Source organism: Anolis sagrei, chromosome 5, assembly GCF_037176765.1.
Source record: "Anolis sagrei isolate rAnoSag1 chromosome 5, rAnoSag1.mat, whole genome shotgun sequence".
Classification (NCBI taxonomy): domain Eukaryota; kingdom Metazoa; phylum Chordata; class Lepidosauria; order Squamata; family Dactyloidae; genus Anolis; species Anolis sagrei.
Genome location: NC_090025.1, coordinates 83,391,971 through 83,404,361, shown reverse-complemented (window position 1 = coordinate 83,404,361; position 12,391 = coordinate 83,391,971). Strand labels below are relative to the sequence as shown.

The following is a 12,391-nucleotide window of genomic DNA, read 5'->3' as shown; positions in this document are numbered from 1 at the left end:
AGTGGCAGTTGGTGCTGGGGAGAGGGCCCCCCAACTGATGACATTTAGGCCCCTTCCACACAGCTGTACAAAATCCACATTGAGTGGCAGTTGGTGCTGGGGAGAGGGCCCCCAACTGAAGACATTTAGGCCCCTTCCACACAGCTGTACAAAATCCACATTGAGTGGCAGTTGGTGCTGGGGAGAGGGCCCCCCAACTGAAGACATTTAGGCCCCTTCCACACAGCTGTACAAAATCCACATTGAGTGGCAGTTGGTGCTGGGGAGAGGGCCCCCCAACTGAAGACATTTAGGCCCCTTCCACACAGCTGTACAAAATCCACATTGAGTGGCAGTTGGTGCTGGGGAGAGGGCCCCCCAACTGAAGACATTTAGGCCCCTTCCACACAGCTGTACAAAATCCACATTGAGTGGCAGTTGGTGCTGGGGAGAGGGCCCCCCAACTGATGACATTTAGGCCCCTTCCACACAGCTGTACAAAATCCACATTGAGTGGCAGTTGGTGCTGGGGAGAGGGCCCCCCAACTGAAGACATTTAGGCCCCTTCCACACAGCTGTACAAAATCCACATTGAGTGGCAGTTGGTGCTGGGGAGAGGGCCCCCCAACTGATGACATTTAGGCCCCTTCCACACAGCTGTACAAAATCCACATTGAGTGGCAGTTGGTGCTGGGGAGAGGGCCCCCCAACTGAAGACATTTAGGCCCCTTCCACACAGCTGTACAAAATCCACATTGAGTGGCAGTTGGTGCTGGGGAGAGGGCCCCCCAACTGATGACATTTAGGCCCCTTCCACACAGCTGTACAAAATCCACATTGAGTGGCAGTTGGTGCTGGGGAGAGGGCCCCCCAACTGAAGACATTTAGGCCCCTTCCACACAGCTGTACAAAATCCACATTGAGTGGCAGTTGGTGCTGGGGAGAGGGCCCCCCAACTGAAGACATTTAGGCCCCTTCCACACAGCTGTACAAAATCCACATTGAGTGGCAGTTGGTGCTGGGGAGAGGGCCCCCCAACTGAAGACATTTAGGCCCCTTCCACACAGCTGTACAAAATCCACATTGAGTGGCAGTTGGTGCTGGGGAGAGGGCCCCCCAACTGATGACATTTAGGCCCCTTCCACGCAGCTGTACAAAATCCACATTGAGTGGCAGTTGGTGCTGGGGAGAGGGCCCCCCAACTGATGACATTTAGGCCCCTTCCACGCAGCTGTACAAAATCCACATTGAGTGGCAGTTGGTGCTGGGGAGAGGGCCCCCCAACTGAAGACATTTAGGCCCCTTCCACACAGCTGTACAAAATCCACATTGAGTGGCAGTTGGTGCTGGGGAGAGGGCCCCCCAACTGAAGACATTTAGGCCCCTTCCACACAGCTGTACAAAATCCACATTGAGTGGCAGTTGGTGCTGGGGAGAGGGCCCCCCAACTGAAGACATTTAGGCCCCTTCCACACAGCTGTACAAAATCCACATTGAGTGGCAGTTGGTGCTGGGGAGAGGGCCCCCCAACTGATGACATTTAGGCCCCTTCCACGCAGCTGTACAAAATCCACATTGAGTGGCAGTTGGTGCTGGGGAGAGGGCCCCCCAACTGATGACATTTAGGCCCCTTCCACACAGCTGTATAAAATCCACACTGAACTGGATTATCTGGAAATGGACTTGATATTCTGATATGTCTGCGTGGAAGGGTTCCAAGGGCCTGTTGTACTTCTCCCTAAATATCAGGTTTCCATAAGGAGGCACCATGGCAGTGGCAGCTGAACAGCAGCACTTATAATGCGATATAATAGTACGAATAGGCTTTCACTTGGTTGTCTCTCTCGCGCGTGGCCCCTCTCTCCTCGCTCTGGTGAAAGCCTAGCCTCCCTCTCTCTCGCGCGCGCGCTCTCCCTCTCCTTTCCTTGGCCGCGGCGGGGGGTTGCCATGGTTCCGCGGGTCACGTGCGCAGGCGCGCGCGCGGGAGGCTTTCGAGGCGCGCGGAGCCGGGTGTGTGTGTGTGTATGAGAGAGAGAGAAGGAGCGCGCGCGTGCGGGAGAGACAGAGCGAGCCAGCGCGAGGCTCCTTCTTCCTCGAGGGCGCCTGAGGGAAGCAGCAGCGGCAGCGGCAGCGGCGGGAGCGGGGCCGGCCACCGCAGTGGCTCCTTCATGCTTCCTTGACGCTTGACTCGCGGAGCGGCCCCTTCGCAGCGCCCGGCATGAGCATCTCCGTCCCGGAGGGGCTGACGGAGCTGCTGCAAGGCTTCACCGTGGAGGTGCTGAGGAGCCAGCCAGGGGACCTGCTGGACTTCGCCCTCCAGTACTTCGGGCGCCTCAAGGCCGAGGAGGAGGAGGAGGAAGAGGAGGAGGGAGGGGACGCCGGCCGGCTCCATGCCGCCTCGCCGGGGACCCCGAGGGGGAAGCAGGCGCCCCGCGGCGGGGTCAACTTCGCCGAGGAGCCCATGCAGACTGACTCCGAGAGCGGCGAAGGCGACGAGGACGGCGAGGCGGAGGGCTTCCCCGGTGAGACGCAGAAAAAAGCCTCCCCCTCCCCTCTGTGTGTGAGTGTGAGTGTGTGGGAGGAGGCGGGGCCATGAAGAGGAGGCCCCGCCCACTCCCAGGGGCGTGACCAGGGTCTAGTTAGACCACGCCCCCTCTCCCACCCTCTAGGTTAGTGTTTCTCAACCTTCCTAATGCTGGGACTCCTTAATACAGTTCCTCATGTTGTGGTGACCCCAGAGGCGGCCCTAAGTAATTTTCAATGGTAAGCAAACAGTATTTTGGCGCCTGCCCCCCCCCCCCCAACCAATCATTGATATATATTTTCTGTTCCTCGTGGGAGTTCTGTGTGCCATATTTGGTTCAATTCCATCATTGGTGGAGTTCAGAATGCTCTTTGATTGTAGGTGAACTATACATCCCAGCATTTATTTATTTATTTATTTGGGGTGCTTCTACCCCGCCCTTCTCAACCCCCTAGGGGGGACTCAGGGCGGCTTACAAAAGGCACAATTCGATGCCTGACACTTCATAAAATACAACATACAATTGTCAACAATTATAACTAATTAAAACAATCAAACAATACAGTCGCGGCAATAAAATCATATTGTGGCCAATGTTCATCGATTCATAAATCCATGATCCGTCTAGCATCGTCATTATCCTTTCCTACGCTGGTCGTCATTGTCTTTTGTCCACTGCCAGCTTACCCGAAGGCCTGGTCCCACATCCAGGTTTTTAACTTCCTTCTGAAGGAGAGGAGGGATGTTGATGACCTAATCTCCCCGGGGAGTGCATTTCATAGGCGAGGGGCCACCAACGAGAAGGCCCTGTCCCTTGTCCCCACCAGTCTCACTTGTGATAAAGGTGGGGCCGAGAGCAGGGCCTCCCCAGAAGATCTTAAACTCCGAGGTGGGACGTAGAAGGAGATACGTTCGGACAGGTACGCTGGGCCGGAGCCGTAAAGGGTTTTGTAGGTCAAAACCAGCACTTCGAATTGTGCTCGGAACTGGATCGGCAGCCAGTGGAGCTGACATAGCAAGTGAGTGGTATGCTCCCTGTATGACGCAGTAACTACCCAGTAACTACACTTGCCGCACTTGCTCCTTTGCCTGGCCCGCTTTGGGTCTGGAGGCGTGCCTGAAGACCCCGGCGTGTGCACCAAAAGTCACTTCTTCTCCTGTCTTTCTCCTCAGCCATTGGGACCGAGAGAGAGAGAGATACATAGAGGTGGAGATGCCCACCTTTCCTGAAGGTAGGCGCAAAAACAAAGGTGGGAGCGGAGGTGGGAGATACCTCCAGCCAGAGGGGCTCTCTCTCTCTCTCTCGGTCCCAATGGCTGAAGAGAAAGTCAGGAGAAGAAGTGACTTTTGGGACACACACTGGGGCCTTCAGACACGCCTCCGCCCCTTGGCCCACCCACGGATTGGGGAAAGGAGAGGAGGCGGGTGGAGCGCCGGGGGATCGGGAAAGGGAGCCGGTCATGGGGAAGGGATCGAACGCGGAGAATGATTGAGCGCCGGCTCTGCTTGCGCACCCGGTGGCCGGGTGGAGCAGGAACGAGAGGGGCTAGGTGAGGCTCAAGGGCCCGGCCCCTTTGGGAAGAGGATCGCCCGGCAGCAAGGCAAGAAACCCGAGGCTCCCCCCGGACTGCTAGGGCTGTTGTGAGCTAAGGGGGCGCTCCTCAAGTGGCGGTCGAGGGGCATTTACAGAGGCGCCTCTGCGCCCCTGGCAAAAAGTGTTCTGCGACCGCTTACTTCGCGTAATGGACGAGCCGCCCCTGGATGACCCCCAACCATAACATTATTATTGTTGCTACTTCATAACTGAAATTTTGCTACTGTTATGAATCGTAATGTAAATATCTGATATGCAGGATGGATTTTCATTCACTGGATGAAATTTGGCACAAATACCTGTTACACCCAAATTTGAATACTGATGGGGTTTGGGGGGGGGGGGGATTGAGTTTTTCATTTAAGAGTTGTAGTTGCTGGGATTTATAGTTAACTTACAATCAAAGAGCATTTTGAACTCCACCAACTATTGAAATTAATGAATCTTGGCACACAGAACCCTCATAACCAACAGAAAATACTGGAAGGGTTTGGTGGGCATTGACCTTGAGTGTTGGAGTTGTAGTTCACCTACATCCAGAGAGCACTGTGGATCAAACAATAATGGATCTCAACCAAACTTGGCACAAGTACTCAATATGCCCAAATGTGAACACTGGTGGATTTTGGGGGAAATAGGCCTTGACATTTGGGAGTTGTTGTTGCTGGGATTTATAGTTCACCTACAATCAAAGAGCATTCTGAACCCCGCCCATGATAGAATTGGGCCAAACTTCCCACACAGAATCCTCATGACCAACAGAAAATACTGTGTTTTCTTATTATCTTTGGTGACCCCTCTGACACCCCCTCACGACCCCCATAGGGGTCCCTACCCCCAGGTTGAGAAACACTGCTCTTGGTTGTGCCTTTCTTTGGGCAAACCTGCACTGTTGAATGCATTCAGTTTGCCACCACTTTGGGCACCAATGTCTCTATGCTCTGGGACCATGGGAATTGTAGTCTTGCAAGATTTTATTTATTTATTTATTTATAAATATAAGATCTTCATCCTCTCTTCACAAATCTCATGATTCCATAGCCTTGAATCATCCCATGATTCCATAGAATTTAATTGAGTTGGCCACCATTTTGGACTCCAATAACTCCATGCTCTGGGACCCTGGGAGTTGTAGTCTTGCAAAATCTTCATCCTCTCTTCACAAATCCCGGATTCCATAGCCTTGAAACATCCCATGATTCCATAGCATTGAATTTAGTTTGCCACCATTTTGGACTGTAATGCTCTGGGTCCATGGGAATTGTAGTCTTGCATGATCTTCATCCTCTCTTCACAAATCCCATGATTCCATAGCCTTGAAACATCCCATGATTCCATAGTATTGAATTCAGTTTGCCACCACTTTGGGCTCCAATGACTCCATGCTCTGGGACCATGGGAGTTGTTCTTGTAAGATCTTGGACAGAGAAGGGCAACTAAAGTGATCAAAGGTCTGGAGACCGTGAATCCTTATGAGGATCATCTTAAAGAACTGGGCATGTTTAGCCTGCAGAAGTGAGGGTTAAGAGAAGATATGATAACCATGTATAAATATGTGAAAGGATGCCAAAAGGAAGAGGGAGCAGGCTTGTTTTCTGCTGCCCTGGAGATTAGGACTCATAGCAATGGATTCAAATGTCGGGAAAGGAGATTCCACCTGAACATTAGGAAGAACTTCCAGTCTGTAAGAGCTGTCTAGAAGTGGAACTCTCTGCCTTGGAGTGTGGTGGAAGCTCCTTCCTTGGAAGCTTTTATATAGAGACTGAATCTGTCAGAGGTGCTTAGATTGTGCTAGATGGCTTAAATGGTGTCTTCCAACTCTATAATTCTATAATTCACCCTTCTCACAAATCCCATGATTCCATAGCATTGAGCCATGGAATCATGGGATTCATGTCTAATTGCATATTTCTGCATCCTTGGAAGCCCTCCTCCCCGTTTTGGGTCCCTTACAGAGAAAAGGTGAGGTATAAATAAAGATAATAATAATAATAATAATAATAATAATAATAATAATAACCCATTGAGTCTGTCTCAGATGGTAATGGGCTTCCCACCTGAGACAGACCCAAGGGATTGATATGCTTTCAGATAAGAGATGCTTCAAGGTCGAGCGTTTCTTATCTGAAATCCTCCAAAATCCAGACATCTCCACTTGGGTGGTTGAGAAAGAGACACCTTTGTTTTCTGATGGTTTTATTAACACAAACTTGTTTCCTGCACAAAATTATTCAAAATATGTATGGAGTTATAATCAGGCTATGTGTATATGGTGTGTGCAAAGAACAAAGCATTTTTAACAGTTTCTAACTTATTTGTTTTAATAGACTTCTTTCAATTGTGTGTTTAATTATATTTTAATATTTTAATATTTATATTTTGTATGTTTTAAGTTGTATTGTTTTAAAGTCAGGAGTTGCTTTGGTTCTTGATTCAGAGAGAAAGGCAGGGCACAAATAAACATAATAATAAACATAGTAATAAAATATTATTATTATTATTTGAAACACAGCAAGAGGAGTCCACAGCAGACACTCTTCTGGCTGTTGTTGTTGTTGTTGTTGTCGTTGTTATTATTATTATTTTATTTAGACTTGGGTTCCATCACCAAGATATCTCACTATATGTATACCAATATTTCAAAATCTAATAATAATAATAATAATAATAATAATAATAATATTTTTATTTAGACTTGGGTCCCATCTCCAAGACATCTCACTGTGTACATGCCAATATTCCAAAAATCTTAATAGTAATAATGATAATAATGTTTTTGTATTCAGTATTGGGTCCCATCTCCAAGACATCTCATTATGTACATGCTAATATTCCCAAACTTTAATAATAATAAGAATAACGTGTTTGTATTTAGACTTGGGTCCCATCTCCAAGATGTCTCACTATGTATATATCCCCAATATTCCAAAATCTTTTAATACGAAGAATTTCAGATTAGGCATGCTCAGCTGCACATATTTAATTTATAACCTAGTTTTTTTCCTGGTGGGTTGTCTAAGACACCTTATGATGAATTAAGAGCAGAGTGACACTCTATTCAAATACATCCACAACTGTATTGTTTGAGAGATGGTGGAGAAGAGCCAGGATGTGTTTGCTGGCTCTTGTGAACTCCTTGGTTTCAGGAATGGCTGAACAAGACCCCCAATCAGTTTATCATGATTAGGCCAGGGTTGTAAGAGCAAGAGGTGAGCACAAGAAGCAGCACACCAAAGCTTCACATGTTTGGGCTCAAAGTCAGTGTGCCTCTTCTTGGGCTCACCTCTCCCTTCTCCTGCTCTGTTCCTTTAAGGCAGACTGATAAGCCTGACAGTGATGTTCATTTCTATGCAGGAGCTAGCCTCACCTACCGATCTCTGCATGTCTATTTTTTTGTTAAAATACACACAAGTGTGCAGAGGAGGACACAGGAACAAATATTTGGATATAGACCAAAGGCTAGGGGCAAACATCTGGATGTGACTGGCGTGTTGCATAGGAAATCCGAGCCAGGCTCTCATTCACAGTTTTGTTGTTGACTCTTTATGAATGAGAGCATCAGCAGTTGGTTCAGCCTGCTTTGATGAACATGTGGTACAACGGCTGAGAGTCAGATCACATTTTTTTGGGCTGGTTTTATTGCTTCCTGGGTTATCATTTGTGATTAAGGGCTCTTGGAAAGTGGGAAGAAAAATACCCCCCTTAAACAGAGGTGTTAACAAATTATGTAAAAAGCCATGCTTTTGTGCAACATACAGCAAACACATATGCAAAGCACACACATATGCAAAATAATATTGCCAAAGGAGTTTATAAATATAAAATTGGGAGGAAGTACACAAAACTCTTCTAGAGCAGCTTTTAATGCCTTTTCGGGTTGTTAGTTGTGTTAAAGGAATTTTGGAAAGTGCAAGGACAGACTCCGCACACACACATCCACCTGAACAAAGACAGTAAAAATATGGATTGTACAAAAAAGCAATACTTTTGTGCAGAATATTGCATTTAACAAAACACACACTTGTGCAAAAAAAAAAAAATTGGGAGGAAATACATGAAACTCTTCTTGGGCTGAATATATTGCTTTTTGGGTTGTTAGTTGTGTTATGGAAATTTTCGGAAAGTACAAGGGCAGACTCCGCACATATACACCCTTTGAACAGAGACAGTAAAATTATTGTGCAAAAAAGCAGTGATGCAAAATGTTTCATTTTCACAAAACACACACGTACACAGAATAATTGCCAAAAAAAAGTCAACAAATGAAAAAATAAAATCGCACAAAGCTCTTGTAGTCTGTCCTGGAAGGAACAGGGCAAGGTTATAGTAGGAATGAACTTTCTCTTCAGGACAAAAACATTGTGATGATTTTCTTCCTTCTGAGCAAATTACAAAAGTTTTGTATCTCTCTTCTCTCCCCCTCCTTGCCCCATTTTTTTATGGACTTTGGGCATTTTTTTTCTTGCAAATGTGCATCTTGTTATAATATCTTTGCACAAAAGTATTGTTTCAGCACATTTTGCTGTTTCTGTTTGCTGATGATTAGAAAGTGCTGCTCTTTGTTATTCTTGCATATGGCAAACAATTTCATAGACATTGGCATTTTTTTCCAGTGGTATGTCTCAGCAAAGAAACATAGACTAGATTGTAGAATTGGAAGAGACCACAAGGGCCATTCAGTCCAACCCCATTCTGCCATGCAGGAACGTAAAAGCAAAACACTCTGATAGACTGAGACACCATTCCTTGTTAAAGACAAGAACATTTGATGCTGTTCTTTATGTCCTCACAGAACCTCTAGCATTTTTTTCTTTTAAAAAACCCACATCTTTCCTCTTCCTTCATTTCCAGAAGAGAGCTACATGCTAACCTAGTCAGATGGTTTGTCACTCAATTGTGATTGCTTGTAGTGGTGAAAGCTACTTTATTTTCCTACACGCAGAGAAGTGTGGAGTGGTGTGAAACACTCACTGGCCAGCTACCAACCATCACATCTTGTGCAGAACAGCGTGTTAGAGAAATTACAAGCAGTAACAAAGCAATTAAAGGAAGGAGTTGTTGACAGACAGACCTTTCCCTCTCTGTTCTCCTTTTTAAGCCTTAAAGGGCAGATTGGTCACAGAAACCTAACAGTGGGAGAAGCAAACCAGACTTGCCAAATTAAATGAAGAGTTTTTAAAAAATATATTTTTCAAGGGTTTTTTTTGGGGGGGGGCAATAAATGATATGATAATAGATTTTTCTAAGCAAGTTCAAAGTCCTTTCGCTTTGATCAGATGACCACTCATGCTGCACAATTACAGTGCTATTATTAACTGACATGTTTTTGTCTGATGGAAATCTTGGGTTTGTTGTTTGGAGAGGTATTGGGGCTTTCTGACTGAGAACATTGGAAACATCTTTCTCTAAGCTGCAGACAGAAACTTTATAACTTTATTGTCATTGTACATCATACAAGGAAATTAAATGCCATCCCCAATCACATTATACAGGGTGAGGCAGCATAACTTCCTTTTTTTCAAAACTTAATAAAATCCATTGTATGAATCAGAAATTTTTTATTTTTTAATTATTATAATGTTGGGGCATACCTAAAGTTTTGTTTTACGTAGTTTTGAAGAACAAATTAGGTAGGTGACATCCCCCATTCTCCAACCGATTTCTGGCGTTTGTCATTACTCTTGCCAGCATAGCAGGCGTTATGTTGGCAATTTCTTCCTGGATGTTGGTCTTCAAATCTTGTAGGGTCGTTGGAAGGTTTTACAAAACAAAGCACCCATCATTTCCCATTCTAATCAGTATTGCATCACACCTAATGCCACATCAGAATGAAACCATAGAGTTCAGTATAGTCACAGCTCTAGGATAAAAGCTGTCACTCAGCCTATTCATCCTAGATTTTATCATCCATAACGCCTGCTAGATGGTAATAATTCCAAAAGAATATCCATGTTGAGATGGATCCTCAATAATATTTTGAGCTTTCTTAAGGCAACGGGAATTATAAATTTTTTCCAAATAGGGGAGGGCAACCAATAATTATTTGGGCAGTAGTGGTAATGATCTCAGGATCATTGGGTCCCAGAAGTAGGCAACTGTGCCCCTAGCCATCAAAGCCAGTGGTCAGGAATGATGGCAGATGCAGTCAATAGCATCTGGGTATCCCTACCCCTGACGTTGGCAGTTGTCAACAGATTTCTACAGATTTCTACAGATTTCAGTCATGGCAGTGTTCTGCAGATAGACATAAGCTTCAGACTCTCCCCATCCTCTTTTGTCCCGTTAGCTTTAGTTTCTCTTAGTTTTTGAATGGTACAAGTATACTAGAAAGTCTAGAGAAATTACTCGTATATTTCTATCTATTTTGAGTAAGTACACTTATGTCCAAGTGATAAAGTAAACAATGAATCTTCTTAGCAGAGCATGCTAACAGTAAAAATCTTGAATTGGTTAGGGTCAGGGAGGCATCTACTGAAGAGCTGCTAGAGATGTTTAATTTGTCAGCGAATGTTGCAGTATTTGGTCTCTCTGTTACTTTTGTTATTTATTCAGAAATGTTTTCCTTGGTAGCATTTATTTTAGAAACAAGGTCTCCTGTACCATTGTGTTCACAGGATCTTTGATGGTCAATGTGCTTTCTAGCAAGAAAAACTACTTGTGAGCCAGGAGTTTATTATGGAAATTGATGGCTACATTAGTTTTGTATATCACACTGTGATAAACTGAGGTTTGCCCTCTCCCAACCATGTGCCTAACAGGAGCGGAAACTAGCATGGACTGTGGGACTAAATGATGTGAAGTATCTTCAATTATATACCTAAAAAGGTGTGCGAGGCAGCACTGAGATTTCGAGGTAGCAAGGTAACACTTCTTTGAAACTTAATACAAACTGATGTATACATGAGTGGGCTGATTGGGTTCTCTGTAGCTTCCTTATGACTCACCATACATCTTGGAGTCCTTAGAACACTGATGACTAAAACCTAATTAATCCTTGCAGGAGAATGTTGTGACAGAGGGGACTGTACCACTTTATACATAGTAGAAGGTGAGCGAACATTTTTTGAGAGGCCCTATAGCAGGCATGGGCAAATTTCGGCACTCTAGGTATTTTTGACTTCAACTTCCACAATTCCTTACAGCTGGTAAGCTGGCTGGGATTTCTGGGAGTTGAAGTCCAAAACACCTGGAGGGTTGGCGTTTGCCCATGCCTGTTATACTGTAGTATACAAAGTACCAAGAGTCCCTGCAAACGTGGAAGTGGTGTATTAGTTAGCTGGCTGAGTTAGAACTTTTCTCACTGGTTAACTATTTACTTTAAAAAAGCAGCTTTCTTTCTTTCTTTTTTAAAGCGGAACATTAAAAGAAGGGGATTCTTCCCACCTGATACCAGAACTGGTGCACTCATCTCAGGATTCTACCACTTCAGTGAGATGTGTGTTTAGAGTGTGTTTAAGAGACAATCTACACATCCCATGGAAGAAGGTGAAATAATTCTGGAATGGACTACTTAAGACTGCAGGCGATATTTTAAAAATGTGTTCCTTCCACTGTAAAAAAAAATCCTGAATCTAATGAATGACAGCATCCACCACATAACTATTCTAAACCTTTATCTTACTCTTTGGAGAAAGCTTTCATATAAGTGTGAGAGTGTTAAAAATCAATTGAGAGCCCTTCCCTTCATCCCAACTGCTACTGTCTCAAAGGCAGACCGAATTCCATTATGCCTAGGCTCAGAAACAGATGAAAGGTTAGGTTGTTGTAGGTTTTTTTGGGCTGTATGGCCATGTTCTAAAAGCATTCTCTCTTGACGTTTTGCCTGCATCTGTGGCAAGCATCCTCAGCGGTTGTGAGGTTTGTGGAAACTAGGAAAATTGGGTTTATATATCTGTGGAAAGTCCAGGGTGGGAGAAAGAACTCTTTTGTGTTTGAGCTAGGTGTGAATGTTTCAATTGACCACCTTGAGTAGCATTTGATGGCCTGACACTTTTTAGATGTGGCTTGTTAGTGCCTGAGGGAATTTTTTGTTGAGAGGTGTTCCTGATTGTTTCTTGTCTGAAGTTTCCCTGCGTTTGAGTTTTGTTTATTATTTACTATTTTAATTTAGAGTTTTTTTAGTACTGATAGCCAGATTGTTGTTCATTTTCATGGTATCCTCCTTTCTGTTGAAATTGTCCACATGTTTGTGGATTTCAGTGGCTTCACTGTTTAGCCTGACATTGTAGTTGTTAGAGTGGTCCAACATTTCTGTGTTCTCAAATAATATGCTGTGTCCAGATTGGTTCATGCAA

General features: G+C 45.0%; 1 protein-coding gene across 1 annotated transcript in view; it reads left to right on the top strand.

The window, feature by feature from the left end:
• Positions 1–1,971: 1,971 nt before the first annotated feature.
• The window catches only part of PRKAR2B (protein kinase cAMP-dependent type II regulatory subunit beta), an 80,752-nt gene continuing 70,332 nt past the window's right edge, over positions 1,972–12,391 (top strand). Inside the window, exon 1 of the mRNA XM_060778375.2 lies at positions 1,972–2,501. Within this exon, the coding sequence (XP_060634358.2) occupies positions 2,198–2,501 (304 nt within the window). The 5' untranslated portion in view covers positions 1,972–2,197. The remainder of the gene's footprint in view (positions 2,502–12,391) is intronic.